Below are 16,097 nucleotides of genomic sequence, written 5' to 3' on the forward strand. Positions count from 1 at the left end.
CTCTCTGCAGACAAAGTATAAGTCGTTAGTAACCGCTACATCTAGCTGTGTGTTGACACAAATGCAAGCGCGTCTCATGGTTTTGCTTATAGTTCCCTCGTTCGCTATCTATTAGTAGCAGCATGTGTTTCATCATTCCTCCTAATAACTTGCAGAAAATTCTCTCTGCGAGTAAAACTTCTGTTATAGGAAAGACATAATCTGTTAAACTGAGGGTGTAGCTCCTGAATCGTGATAGTTCGATGAGCTCTGTTCGATAGTCTCTATTTTGATTACGATACGTTTTGTCCTTCGCAATAGCAGATGCATTATCCTGAACACTCCGTGCCAACTGTACTTGAAGACCGTACCCACTGAACAGAACAGCCCGTCTCGTTCTTTGGCACTTACGAGTGTGAGCAAACGCTTAAAAGTTCTGAATGCTATTGTGCCCTGTCAATTAAACAAGTAAAACAGCAGAAGTGTGCTTGTGAATTTATTTACAAAAACCAGATTTGGGCGTTTGACCATTAAGCGAACTGAATACTAGTTTCAAAAATTACGTTACGATTGGAAACTACTTTAGTAACCGATTTAAAGCTGTTGCGACGTGCAAGCTTCGCTCACGTCTCTGCTCCTTTTACATGTCAACCGTAGGAAGTGAACATAATTCTGGAGTAAGATGTGACATTGTTTCACAAGTTGGCAGCCGTGTTAAAAGAGGTGTCTTGTTATAGTGTTACATTTTTTTGTTTGTGCGATCTGATTTTGACTTCATTTTTTTTCGTGGTTAAAGATTTTGCTAACTTGGAACCGCCAAAAGTTGCTATATCTCCTAAAGTGTGTCTTGGTTCTGGAAAGCGGTTTATTTAGCCAAAAACGTAATTACACTGTAAGCACATTTTTCAACAAATTGAAAGACGATTATGTCGAGTACGCTGAGTGTCTGAAGATAGAGGCTGAAGTACTTGAAGGCCAAAAATGATACCTCCGAGAGTTCTTACCAAGGAAATCTCACTGTCTGTGAGACAATATTGTTGAAATGAGTTTTTTCTGTTGTAACAAATGCTGTTTTGTGTGCACTATGCGCGAAAAATGTTAGAAGACGGGAGAGCTGTGTTACGTAAGCTACAGGTATTTTTTCAAATTTCTGTGTAACAAGAAACTGATATTCATCAGGTCTGATCAAAGTAAGCATTTATAATTCAGTTGTTAGGTTTGCGTTTGGAATGAGATGTGCAAGGCAGAAGAGAGGCTCAAACTGTGTGCTATCATGGATTTTCCATCACCTCAAATATTTGTAAAGTACAGTCGGTTACTTATCGATAACCTTGCTCAAATGAGTGCTTTATCAATGAAGAAAGCATTGAAAACGAATAGTGTGCCCTGATGGCTACGTTGATGGTGTGGTCATCCATCACTGGCTGCTGTTGCCACCGTTATACACCCGAAAACAGAAACGTAGCAGAGGTTGGATATTTGACAGATACTGTCGTAGTTTTGAAGGAAGCAATCAAATTTATGAATATGTTGTGAATTTTTCTGGGTACAGTAGTGGAATGGAGTCATTTGAAGCTCTAAGACTATTTCGAAGACCAGAATAAAATTATAGTGTACAATATCTGAAGTACTTTAAAAGACAAATGTTGATGGTGTTGAGACAGCAACCAGCCACAAATTTACTTTCAGTTCCTTTATTCAAAGGGTACCGTTACCGGTTTCGAATCGTTGTGATTCATCTTCAGACGGTTTTCATGCTTTCATTACAACACTTTTTTACAGATTAATTGTCCTAACATATAAATAATACATAATTATAAGCATGCCACACAGATGGCTGCGTTACAGATTTTCATTGGATGTGACTTATGAGAAATGTCGGTTTGGAGTGTTTGTTTTCATTACATGCCTCCAACAGATGTGAATATATTCCCACTGCATTCTTATCGTTGCACACGTAAATTTTTTCTTGCTGAACACTTTACATTTGTCACAAAAAGATTTCTATCACACACCACATGTTTTGATACAATGCAAAGTATTGTATCAATACAAAGTATTATATCAAAACATTGCTCTGCTGAATGAAAAGCTTCCTCAAAAAATTATCTCTTTGCGTGGCAACCAGGAATGGCCTGCCAGATCATGCGATCTTATGACTTGTGACTTTTTTGTGGGGATTTGTGAAATGAAAAGTGTACATGAACAAACCACAAACAATAGACTAATTGAAGGATGAAATTAAAAGGGCTATGAACGCGTCATCTAGAACTGCTCGTTGCCGCGCGACCTTTGGTGGTCATATGGAGCATTTAATTCTTCATGCATAAATGGAAGAAGTTACTTAACGTTACTTTCAACAGTTTTTGTGTATTCTGCAGCACTTTAATATTCGTCCCTACTTCCCGGATCACCTGCTAAATAATGAGTTGGTTCACTTTTGGAAAGCAATCCAACAGCGAGTCTGGATGGCATAGTCTCGATAAGTTGTTGGTAAGTTTCTGGAGGTACATGGCACCAGGTCACGACACACAGGTCATATAGTTCCTGGAAGTGGTTTGTGGGCGGAAGACTGGCGCACGATAGCTTCCAACCTGTGCTCCATCGCGTTCAGACCAGGCAAATTTCGTGGCCATTACGTCAAAGTTAGTTCACTATCATACCCCTCAAGCCACTATAGCACGATTCTAGCCTTCTGACACAGACAGTTGTTGTTGTGAAAGATGATATAGCTGTCGGGGAAGACATGAAGCATGAAGGGATGTAGGTGGTCCGCGATAATGCTCACGTACACAGCTGTAATAATCCAAACGGATATACCATATAGCATAACACTGCCCCTACCGACATGCGTCCATGACGCGGTGCATCTTTCGAGCAGACGTCCCCTTGGATGACGGCGTATCTGAACACGACCATCGACCTTGTCTAACAAGAAACGTGTTTTATCCGACCAGTCGATACGTTTGCATGGACCTGTGGTCCATTCTTGATCATCCCTTTCCTACAGGAGTCGTAAATGACGATGTCACTAGGTTAACAAGAGAACATGTGTGAGTCGTCTGCTTTGGAGACCCTTGGTCAATGTGCGCTGTATGGTGTGCTTCCAAACACTTTTGTGTGTAACAGCATTGTATTCTGACGTCAGATCTGTAAAAGTTCGCCGCCTATCCCGCTTACAAAATGATTTAGATAATATATGTGTATGGTGCGGAAAGTGGCAGTTGACACTGAATAAAGAAAAGTGTGAAGTTATTCACATGAGTATTAAAAGAAATCAGCTAAATTTCTATTACGCGATAAGTCTCACAAATCTGAAGGCTGTAAATTCAGCTAAATACTTAGGGATTACAATTACAAATAACCTAAATTGGAACGATCACATAGATAGTAATGTGGGTGGAGCAAACCAAAGACTGCGATTCATTGGCAGCACACTTAGAAGGTGCAACAGGTCTACCAAAGAGACTGCTTACACTACGCCTGTCCGCCCTATTCTGGAGTATTGCTGTGCGGTGTGGGATCCGCATCACGTGGGACTGACGGATGACATCGAAAAAGTACAAAGTGGGGCAGCTCGTTTTGTATTATCGCGAAGTAGGGGAGATAGCGTCACAGACACGATACGTTAATTGGAGTGGCAATCATTAAAACAAAGGCGTTTTTCGTTGCGACGGGATCTTCTCATGAAATTTCAATCACCAGTTTTCTCCTCCGATTGCGAAAACATTCTGTTGGCAGCCACCTACAAAGGGATAAATGATCATCACGATAAAATAAGAGAAATCAGGACTCGTAGAGAAAAATTTAAGTGCTCGTTTTTCCCGCGTGCCGTTCGAGAGTGGAACGGTAGAGAGACAGCTTGAAGGTGGTTCATTGAACCCTCTGCCAGGCACTTTATTGTGAATAGCAGAGTAATCACGTAGATGTAGATGTTTACAGCGTGGGTTAACCAGTGACCTCCATGTTCTGTAATGAGGTTTGGACCCCCAACGTCTTGTCTCTTAACCATGGTTTTACCGCCCTCCGCCCTCTGCTCATGGCAGCAGCACACTAACAGCCGATCAGCCTCACAGTTTTCGAGATGTTCGTTACCAAGCGTCGGTCCTTAACAATCTGCCCTTTGTCAAAATGCCTTATTTCAGTTGATTTCCTCATTTGCGGCTCGTATCGTAACTAGAGTGATTCACCATATGCCTGTGCTCCCCTTGTACAGGAAGTAACAAAAAGTTATTGCCAATTTCTGGAAACATTTTTCACACATAGAGAAATGAAAAGTGTTGTATGGATATGGGTGTGGAAAAGCTTTATTTCCATGTCAGAGCTAAGTTTCTACGTCTCGTCTTAATCGAATTAATTATGGGAAACACGCAGAAACACGTTTTCTTACATGAAATGTTCAAAATACGCTATTGGTTACGTTTCATTAGAATATGCATTTGGTTGCTATTCTTAGGTTCATTGCGAGTCTTTGTTGTTCCTACTGAACAAAAGTAATATTGAAATGTGATTCACATCATTGCTCTACTAGACTCAAGCACGTAGCATCAACTATTAGTCATCATCACGAACTGTGTAAGCAAGTAGCATCAAGTGCTTGATGTTCATCATGGGCTTGTTTTATGCTACTCAAACGTTGAGTTGGCAAGTGCCCATTTATTGTAGGGATTAACATAAGGTAATGGTGGTGGCGCTCAACTATTGTATCAGGAGAGATTTCCATAACGACAGTGCATCAATAAAGCAATTGATCGTCGTGTTTATGGAGCTTGGGACGTTTAAGCCTACTACCGGCGACTGGGAGACACCCAGAAAGACGAGGACTCCTCAACTGGAGGAGGAACTTTTCGGTGCAGTGGACGATAACCGTTCCTACTGACAGCGTAAGACGATTACCACATGACTGTAAGGAGAGTGCTACATGAGAACCGCTGTAGCTGTACAATGCACAGCATGAGCATGCTCTGAGAGCGGCTGACTTTTCTTCACGGGTACACCTCTGCGAATGTTTCATTTAATAAAGTGACAACCCTCGCTTTAGTGCAAATGTGCTGTCACGGATGTGGCTTCGTTTCGCAGTAGATTATTAATGTAGTGAAGAGTTATAGAAACTAAACTCTGACATGGAATTAAAGCGTTTCTGAAACAGTGTCCATATAAAATGTTTCCTTCCTCTATGTGTGAGGAATGCTCCTGCATATTTTCATCACCGCGTCACGTCACCACACTTACACATGTGGTATTCTATCTCGTAGTGAGCAGTGATCATAATGTTCTGACTCATCAGTGTAATTCCAATGAAGAAAAGTGTCTGTGCCCCTGGGAATCGAATAGCACACATTTGCAGCCGGAAAGCTTGACTACCGGCAGACGGTAACACCTTTAACTTCGACATTTTGAAGCGTCGTTGGATAATATTTCTAGACGTGGCGTCTTACCATCAGTAAATTCCTGAAGACACCTTCTATACTCGTCACAAGATGTCGGAATGGTTTTTTTTTTTTCATCCTGCGTAAATACCACTCTCACACCAAGTTTTTGGATGCTCGGAAGACACGTGATCCCTCCTTCTGTGAGGAAGTTCGAGATAATGTTTATACGTATGGAAGTTGGACAAAAATATAAAAATATAGAAAGACCGCGAGAAATGCATTTTCGAACAACATAAATGCAGATGCTAGCCAAGCCAGCAGGTTGCCCGGTCGGCCCCTGTGCAATGTCCTCAGTACGTTGGAAGTGTCAGTCCTGGTTAGAACAGTATTCTGTGTAGTTTTGAGGGCGCAGGGTCGGAGCCAAGTGAATTCGAAAATGGGCAAATTGTTTGTGCTCCTATGGTGGGTACTTCCGTAACAAAGGAAGCCGAAGTGTTTGGTGTTTCAAGAGGCACCATACTGAAGATTTATTCCGCATACACGGAAAGCGGAAAAACATCACCGCTGTCACAACGCTGATGAAAGTTTGTGTTGAGTGATCGTGAAAGACGGTCACTTAAGATGATTCTGACGAAAACTAAGAGGACGACAGCTGAAGAAGTCGTGCAGAAGTGAATGTCGCACTCGAGAGTACTGTCAGTGCCAAAACTGCACGAAGGGAGGACCATAAGCTGGGAACTCCGGGGCCAATTAAAATTGGGGAACCACTCAATGATGCAAATGCTCATAACAGGAAGACTTGGTGTCATGAGCCAACGGAAGACAGTCGTTTATTCGGACGATTCTAATTTTACAATTTTTCCACTTTCTTGTCGAGTTTACGTCCCAAGAGTCAATAGATTTGGGCAGCTATATTGTGATATTCCATGGGTCTTATAGATACTCTGCAAAAGTCTCGTTACTGCCAAAGATTATGTTACCATTTTGGCTGAACAGATCGATCCCTTAGTGCGACGTTTGTTTCCCAAACGTGATGCTGTGTTAGAAGGCGACAGGGCCCATGTTCACACAGCTCGTACCGTCCAGGACTGGTTTCGTGAGCATGAGGATGAATTTTCGCATTTCTTTTGGCCCCGACGTTCACTAGATCTCAATATTATTAAGCCATTGTGGTTTAGTTTGGAGTGAAGAGTGGGTGAGCACTATCCACCTCCTTCATCATTACCTAAAAGTGCCACCGTTTTGCAGGAATAATGGCATACGATTCCCTCGAAAACCGTACAGGACCTGTATTTATCCATTCAGAGACGACTGGGACTTGCTTTGAATTACAAAGGGCTTCCTACGCCAGTAGCAAGTGTGCCCGTTGAGCGCAGTCGCAAAAATTTAGTGTTGTTCTTCATCTTCTTACAAAATCTTACTTTCTTACAAACTATTATTTTCTTACAAACTTTTCTTATAAACTGCTAAGCTGCACACACTAGCCATTTACTTACTAAACGAATGCAAGCCGCAAAAAGCAATTTTCAGTTGAAATGCTATGGTACGAATCATATGTCGAATTCATTTTACCATACACTACTACATACATAAGTGTATCTTTCGGAATTTTATCATTAAAATTTGCACAAAACTTCATTGTAGTTTTCTGTTTAGCTAACACATTCATTCTTCTAGACATATTTGTAACATAGGATAATTTTCAATAAAGCTGAATGGATTCACATTAACATCACCATTCAATTATTGAATTATCATTAAATTATCTGCGCTACAGAATTGCATTGGACTATCATTAAATCATCTGGACTACAGAATTGCATTGGATTATTAAATTATCTGCGCTACACAATTGCATTGAATTATTTGTGCTACAGAATTGTTCAAAAATGGCTCTGAGCACTATCGGACTTAACATCTGAGGTCATCAGTCCTCTAGAACTTAAAACTACTTAAACCTAACTAACCTAAGGACATCACACACATCCATGCCCGAGGCAGGATTCGAACCTGCGACCGTAGTAGTCGCGTGGTTCAGAACTGAAGCGCCTACAGAATTGTTTTCAAAATTAGTTGAAACTTGGTTGTTGAAAGTAAACTGAATTGTTTTTCGTACCTGTCTGACTCTTTCTTATTCGATCATGTTAAATTACAGAATATCTATATTAAAAATGTAAGAAACGAGATTTTTCCTCAAGAAATGTGGAATCTAGATCCGCCAAATAATTATTTAAAAGCTTATGATGCTTTCTTAGATTTTAAGAGAACTACACAATTGAATGGTGATGTTAATGTGAATACATTCAGCTTTATTGAAAATTATCCTATGTTATAAATATGTCTAGAAGAATGAATGTGTTAGCTACACAGAAAACTACAATGAAGTTGTGTGCAAATTTCAATGATAAAATTCCGAAAGATGCACTTATGTATATAGTAGTGTATGGCAAAAGGAATTTGAAATATGATTCGCAGCATAGAATTTTAATTGAAAATTTATAAAAATTTTTGCTTTTTGCGGCTTGCATTCGTTTAGTAAGTAAATGGTCAGTGTGTGCTGCCTAGCAGTTTATAGGAAATGTTTGTAAGAAAATAAGAGTTTATAAGAAAATAATAGTTTGTGAGAAAGTAAGATTTTGTAAGAAGATGAAGAACATCACTAAACTATCTGCGACTGCGTTCAACGGGTGCACTTATTACTTACGCCGCATTAGACATGATAACGTGTTTTTGGTTTTTGCAGATTTTTGTCCATCCCATGTATGTCGTAAGTAAATCATGGTAATGAAATGCTGTTTCTTGCCGGTTTGTGGCCGAAGTGCTGATAAGATGTTGTGTGCGTAGCTGTCCGGCTGGCGCAGCGGTGGTCTCCGGTTGTGCGGCTGTCACAGCAGGAGCGCTTCTTGCCGTCGTCTGCAGAGGCGTTCCTGGGCAGGATGCGCGCGTGGCACCCCGGGCTGGGGCCACTGCCGGAGGACCAGCTGCCGCAAGGCGCTGCTTCCAGGGGCTTCTACCTGCTGCCCAGGGATTCTCTCCTCAGTAAGTCTGGAGGAAGTGGAAAGTGCTGCGTCGTTGCGCACCAGTTCGATATGTGTCATACTTTGCGGAGACATTCATCATATAACGAGTATTAAAAGATTAAGTCTCTCTGCATTCAGAATTGATTGCCATCATCAACATTAGCATGAGCTGTGACTCCACAAGCACTAATACACTCTTGCATTGGTCGTGGCTTGAAAGCAAATTTAAGGATTTAAGGAACTTCTTACATGCCTGCAACACTTGTGTCAGTTCTTGAAGGTAGCTGGTTGGAGACTGGTAGGCTGGAGTGACTGTAGGACGATAAAAGATAACTTAGGAACAATTTCTATGTGATATGATTGTAGCCTTTGGGAGTTGGTGACAGTAACTGTAGCAGAGTAGCAAAGGAGCAACTAGCAGATCACTCACCTACGGACCTTCTATGTCAGGCATTGAACTTCGTTTCTTAGAGCAGGTCTTTCGTCATCCAGTAAGGAAATGATCTACATAAGGGGCAGTAGGGAAGCTATAGACAGTGACATTCGGGATAATCTGGAGAACTATATATTCAAAAATGAACACACAAATGAGAAGTAGCCCAATGATAAGTTTCCATAAATTATTACTCACAGAGTGTAACCGCTGGGCGAACAATAGACTTGCTGTAGGCCAAGCTGAAAGTACACGACTTCACACAAAAATCCGTCTTCAGAATAAAGACCAGTCCACAGAGAGGGCACAGAAATGAAATAACAGAAGAAACTAACCATGGATCATGGCTTACGCTAACACTAACAGTGATCGGCCAAAGCAGCTTGCCCTGCTACACGCCGATGGGCGGCGCCAGTATTTAGCGGCGCAGATATAGCGCAACCATTGTAATTGCGATGTGATTAGTAACTCTAAAATATCACGAATGGTTCAAATGGGTTCAAACGGCTTTTAGCACTATGGGACTGAGGTCATCAGTCCCCTAGAACTTAGAACTACTTACTAACCTAAGGACATCACACACATCAATGACCGAGGCAGGATTCGAACCTGCGACGTAGCGGCCGCGCGGTTCCAGTCTGAAGAACCGCTCGGCCACCATCACGAGTGGTTCGCGGATGACTAACCTAGGCTGCTCCCAAGGTAATGGGAAGCACTAGTGACTAAATGACGATATCTGCCGTACACTAAACGTCGTGATGTTGTCGTCTCTAGAAACTGTAACGGAATGGGCCGGAGAGCTGCTCCTCAGGTTATTTAAAGACCCGGGCGATGAGCTACAGTGCACTTCCGTGGTACACGAAACGATCGTTGTAGCCAACCTAACAGGGGTGACAGTTAGAGCCATTCATGTTGTCTTGGTGGCCTGGAGTGGCTGAGTTGCGGCCCTCAAGGTGGGTGACCTGAACTGGCGCCAAATCTCAGAACGCGTGGGAACTGCCTGTGCCTCCGCCACCGCGTGGCTTCAACGACAATTCGAAATAACGGCATAAAACCAAACTAGATTTTGCCACATTGAGGGTCGCCTACATTAGTTAAATAGGGAATGTTAAATTTATCCTATCCCTACAACCGATGGTCCTCTGTAAAGACAATATATTGGTAGTGGCTGTGAACTTTTGAAAAGTAATTTAGTAGTATTAATTCAGTAATTAAGTTTCATGAATTGTTAATTAACTAATCTATCCGTTTACTCGGAATTTCATTTGGAGTTCAAATCTTACTGTCCTTTCTTCTTTTGTGGTGAATGCTGGTATGGACAGATTCTGTGGCCCCGCGTCCGCATCTCGTGGTCGTGCGGTAGCGTTCTCGCTTCCCATGCCCGGGTTCCCGGGTTCGATTCCCGGCGGGGTCAGGGATTTTCTCTGCCTCGTGATGGCTGGGTGTTGTGTGCTGTCCTTAGGTTAGTTAGGTTTAAGTAGTTCTAAGTTCTAGGGGACTGATGACCATAGATGTTAAGTCCCATAGTGCTCAGAGCCATTTGAACCATTTTTTGTGGCCCCGCTACGTGTGTTTTGTGGATGACAAAATTACTGCGTTACACGGTAATCGCCAGCTTGCTATAGATGAAGAAAAATATACAAGGCGCGTCTGAAAAGTTCGGTGAACGGTCTCAGAAAATGAAGGGGACAAGAGCTACAAACAAAATCCCTTCACTGCTCTTCACGGTAAGCCTCATCAGCTACAACACACTTCTGAAATCTGTTGTAAAGCTGTTGGAAACTGCACTCACGCGTTGTTGGATGTTCGCACAGTCTGCGAATGTTCGTGAAGAACAGTGCTCACACTGTCTTTACTTACCTTCAGCTCTTCTGCTCTAAATCGCTTCAGGCAAATGCCGGGATGGTTCCTTTGAAAGGGCACGGCCGATTTCCTTCCCCATCCTTCCCTCACCAGAGCTTGCGCTCCGTCTCTAATGACCTCGTTGTCGACGGGACGTTAAACACTAATATCATCCTCCTCCTCCTCTTCTGCTCTCGTTCACAATGACAGTGGCCGATCATCCGCAACCATCCGTCGCCGTTTTCCAATATTGTCTATCATTTTGCGTGTTGACCCGAACGCGGTTCATTCTTCCGTCCTTTCCCCCTTTATATAGTTTAAACCACTCAGGTATACACTTATTACTCATTGCTTCAGCAACACGCACTTGCAGCAACATTCCATGAGTCTCCGTCACCGTTGTCCCTAATTTGAAGCAAAACTTCATACTAAAGCGTTGCTCCATTTTGCCCTCCATTTTGCAATGACACGGGTAATATGGACACCTGCGGATGCTCGACCGCTGTCTCTGAGCATGAGAGAAGAAGGACAGAAGATAAGAAGAGACAGTGTAATCACTATTGTTCACGAATATTCCCAGATGTTGAGGATATCCAAGAATGCGTGAGACCACGGTGCTTCGACCAATTCCATAAGAAGCGTTTTCTGACAGTTACCATCATCTTTAAAACCGATGTCAGAAGTGTGTTGTAGTTCATAGTGTTTAGTTTAAAGACCAGTAAAGTTTTTTTGTTTGTAACTTTCGTTTCCTTTATTTTCTGGGAACATTCGCCGAATTTTTCAGAGGCATCTCCTAACTTAATGCCGATGAAAAGGGGAAAAAAATCTGTGTTGTACAAAAATACAGCGTTAGCAGTGTGCTTCTTGGGACACAATCACGTAGATTAAATATCTAAGCGGAACGTTGCAACGCACTATGAGATGGAACGAATACGTAAGGTCGGTAAGTAGGGCAGCCGAATGATCGACTTCGGTTTATTGGGGTAATTGTAGAAATGTGTAGCTCAACTATGAAGAAGACCGCGTATAGAACACAAGCGCAACCCATTACTGAGTACTCCTCGAGTGTTTGGGATTCTCACCAGACTGGATTAAAGGAAGATGTCGCAGCAATTCAGAGGCTTGCAGCTAAATATGTTACCGAAGGTTCGAACAACACACGAATATTAGGAGGAAGGAATCCCTGGAGCCGGCCGGAGTGGCCGAGAGGGTCTAGGCGCAACAGTCTGGAACCGCGAGACTGCTACGGTCGCAGGTTCGAATCCTGCCTCGGGCATGGATGTGTGTGATGTCCTTAGGTTAGTTAGGTTTAAGTAGTTCTAAGTTCTAGGGGACCTCAGCAGTTGAGTCCCATAGTGCTCAGAGCCATTTTAACCATTTTTGAATCCCTGGAAGCAGGCGGACAATGTTTTCGCGAAATACAGTCGAGAAGACTTGGAGAATCAACATTTGCGGCTGACTGCAGGAAGAAATGTACGAACACACGAAGCAACACAGACCCTAAAAATTATCCTAAACGGTAGCCTGAAGGAAGGCAAAGCCACCTTTACAGGATATGTAGATTAAAAACAAAAAAAAAGATTTAGACAATACTGACTCGAATATACTTTTGAAACTCTGAAATTATCAGGGATGAAATTCGGGTAGCGAAAGGTTATCTATGACTTGTACAAAAACCAGATTACCGTTATAAAAGGACTGCCGTTATAAAAGTCTAAAGGTATGAAGCGAAGGTGGTAGTTGAGACGGGAGTGAGAGAGGGTTGTGGACTATCAGCATGTTATCTAGTCTGTATACTGAGTAACCTATAAAGGCAGCCAAGGAGGAAGTGAGAAACGAAATTTCACGAAGAGGAAACACAAACTTTGAGGTTTGCTGATGATGCTGTAATTCTGCGAGGGATGGCAGGCCTCGGAAATGTACTAGATCGTCATCAAGAAGACTGAAATAAGGGCAACGGAATGTAGTTGATTTAACTCAGATGTTCCTGAGGGAAAGAGATTATTAAGTAAGATACTTTGGGTAGTAGACGATATTTACGTAACAAAATAACAGAAAGTAGTAGTAGCAGTGGTGGTAGAAGTAGTATTAAAAAAATTGGCCAGGTGCGAGTAGGACCCGCGTACTGATGGTTCCGTAGAAACTTAGTTATGTGTGTAGGCAGTCCACCCGTTCAGGAAATCGAGGATTCCAAGATTTTTGACTGTTACTGAAATTTATACTGGTAAGATATCGGTCCCAGTTATTCGATGACTTTCGAGAGTGTTTTAATTTCAAGTCTGAAGTCGGACAACAAATTAAAAAAGAAATATTTTGGGTGTGATGTGCTTAAAACTTAGGGATTTTCTTAAAAAATGTTTCAAATGGCTCTGAGCACTATGGGACTCAACTTCTGAGGTCATTAGTCGCCTAGAACTTAGAAGTAGTTAAACCTAACTAACCTAAGGACATCACACACATCCATGCCCGAGGCAGGATTCGAACCTGCGACCGTAGCGGTCTCGCGGTTCCAGACTGCAGCGCCTAGAAACGCACGGCCACTTCGGCCGGCGATTTTCTTATTTTTTGCCTTTACTTGTGCTGTGATATCTGCTTCTTGTCAAATTTCATGATGCTAGACAACGGGAACTACCCTACAGGTTTTAACGAGTGAGTTTGCAACAATCAAAATATGTGATATAAATGGTCGTATCTTTTGGTTGCATTGACTTTTATATTTATTACACCGCGAAGAGATTATAGACCTGAGCACGTGACACAAATTTCAACATGATACGTGTACCCGTTCCTGAGAAAGAGAGGCTCAACAGACAAACAGACAGACAACAAATGACAAAAAAATATTTTTTCGTGTAATATAATTACAGATTAACAATTTTAGGATTTTTACCATTCCTCGTACTAACAAACCTTTCTTCTTCCCAAATTTCTTGATTTCTCGAGGTACACTATAGGTTTTCGTGTACTGAAATGCAGGAGGATCTGCAACGAATTGACGCATTGTGCAGGGAATGGCAATTCAATCTCAATGTAGACAAGTGTAACGGTTTGCGAATACATAGAAGGAAAGATCCTTTATCATTTAGCTACAATATAGCAGGTCAGCAACTGGAAGCAGTTAATTCCATAAATTATCTGGGAGTAGACATTAGGAGTGATTTGAAATGGTATGATCATATAAAGATAATCGCCGGTAATGCAGATGCCAGACTGAGATTCATTGGAAGAATCCTAAGGAAATGCAATCAGAAAACAAAGGAAGTAGGTTACAGTATACTTGTTCGCCCACTGCTTGAATATTGCTCACCAGTGTGGGATCCTTACCAGACAGGATTGATAGAAGAGATAGAGAAGATCCAACGGAGAGCAGCGCGCTTCCTTACAGGATCATTTAGTAATTGCGAAAGCGTTACGGAGATGATAGACGAACTCTGCTGGAGAGACATTCAGTAGATCGATACGGGCTTTTGTTGAAGTTTCGAGAACATACCTTCACTGAGGAGTCAAGCAGCATATTGCTCCCTCCTACGTACATCTCGCGAAGAGACCGTGAGGATAAAATCGGAGAGATTAGAGCCCACACATAGGCATACCGACAATCTTTCTTTCCACGAACAATACGAGATTTGAATAGAAGGTAAAACCAATAGAGGTACTCAAAGTACCCTCCGCCACACACCGTCAGGTGGCTTGCGGAGTATGGATGTAGATGTAGATGAGTTTTGCGACTATCAAACTATGTGACATAAATGGCTGCACCTTTTTATTGCACTGTTGTTGCCTCGTACGGAAGGAAACCAAGCACGATAAACAGTGCAGACAAGTAAAGAAATATAAGAGTCTGAAATGTGGTGCTACAGCAGAATGCTGAGGATGAGAGGATTAATCAAGAACCTGCTCAGAGTAAGAGAAGAAAAATCCTTATTGCACAACATGGCTAAAACAAAGCACCGATTGGCGAGACACATCCTAACGCCTTGTGAAATGGTTGATTTGGTAACGGAGAGAAGTGCCATTGGAGGGCGGGGGGGGGGGGCAAATAGCAGATGGAGATGAAGGATTGACTATAGTAATCAAATTCAAATGAACGTAAGTTTCAGTAGCTATGTACAGATAAAGACATTTACAGAAGATAGATTGGCGTGGAGAGCTCCACCAAATCATTCGGACTTAAATCGCCCATTCGGATCTCCGGAAGGAGTCTGTCAATGGGGAGATGACCAAGGGGGGAAAAAAATTAAAAACCAGCGAAAGGGTAACATGCTACGAGTCGGAGCTTGGAATGGCAGTTGCTTGAGTGTTGCAGAGAAACTGGAAAGTCGGAAAAGAATATGAAGAGGCTCAATCTAGATTAAGCAGGCGTCAATGAACGGATATGGAATCAAAATAACTGCTCCTGGTGATATGAATACAGTGTAATATCAACAGCAACGGAAAATAGTATGACAGGAGTCGAGTTCGTTGTGAACAGGAAAGTAGGGCCGAAAGTGAGCTACTATGGACGGTTCATTGGTGAGATTATTGCCGGACGGAGTGGCCGCGCGGTTCTAGGCGCTACAGTCGGGAACCGGGCGACCGTTAAGGTCGCAGATTCGAACCCTCCCTCAGGCATGGATGTGTGTGGTGTCCTTAGGTTAGTTAGGTTTAAGTAGTTCTAAGTTCTAGGGGACTGATGACCTCAGATGTTAAGTCCCATAGGGCTCAGGGCCATTTTTGAGATTATTCTTATCAGAAACAACACCAAATCGACGCCAACAACAAAAATTCACGTATACGTGCCACGTCGCAAGCAGAAGATAAAGAGAACGGGAGAATATATGGGGAAATTGAACGGATAACGCAGTGTGTAAAGAAAGATGAAAATCTAATAATCAACGGGGATTGAAATGCTTTAGTAGGAGGGGGAACAGAAGAGAGAGATAAGTGAAAATGTGGGCTAGGTAGTTGGAATGAGGTAGCAGAAAGATTAACTGAGTTCTACAATAGATTTCGGTTTGTATTGCCAAATACACTATTGAAGAATGACAAGAGACGGACGTATACGTGGAAAAGGCCGGGAGACGCGGGGAAAGTACAAGCTGAATCAAATCCCAGGGAGACAGAGATCCAGAAATCAGGTATTTATTACATATCTAACATAATTTTACAAGTAATAAGTAAAAGCAAATGAGACATAGACTATACGTTTAGGATTGTCTACAAAATCTGCAAATTTCAAGCGAACACTCTCAAGCTGTTAAACAGTAGCTAACTTGTAAACTACTCAAATGGAATTTATGGTCTCTTTTTTACATTTCATTTTGTAAAACAGTGCCATATATTTCTCTCTAATAGAATACGCTGCACTGTAATTCTCGTCGACAAAAGTGTTTGTTCGGGTTGAAATATTTCATGGCTGTGTGTGTTGCCTGCCTCATTCTTAAAGACAGATATTTAACGGGTGGTATCATT

At 42.1% G+C, this 16,097-nt stretch overlaps 1 protein-coding gene across 1 annotated transcript in view; it reads left to right on the top strand.

Annotated features, from left to right (window-relative positions):
• The first annotated feature begins 8,287 nt into the window (after positions 1-8,287).
• LOC126434647 (uncharacterized) overlaps positions 8,288-16,097 on the top strand; it is a 47,037-nt gene continuing 39,227 nt past the window's right edge. The window contains exon 1 of the mRNA XM_050090457.1: positions 8,288-8,390. Coding sequence (XP_049946414.1) covers positions 8,288-8,390 — 103 coding nt within the window. The remainder of the gene's footprint in view (positions 8,391-16,097) is intronic.

This window comes from Schistocerca serialis, chromosome 1, assembly GCF_023864345.2.
Source record: "Schistocerca serialis cubense isolate TAMUIC-IGC-003099 chromosome 1, iqSchSeri2.2, whole genome shotgun sequence".
Lineage (NCBI taxonomy): Eukaryota > Metazoa > Arthropoda > Insecta > Orthoptera > Acrididae > Schistocerca > Schistocerca serialis.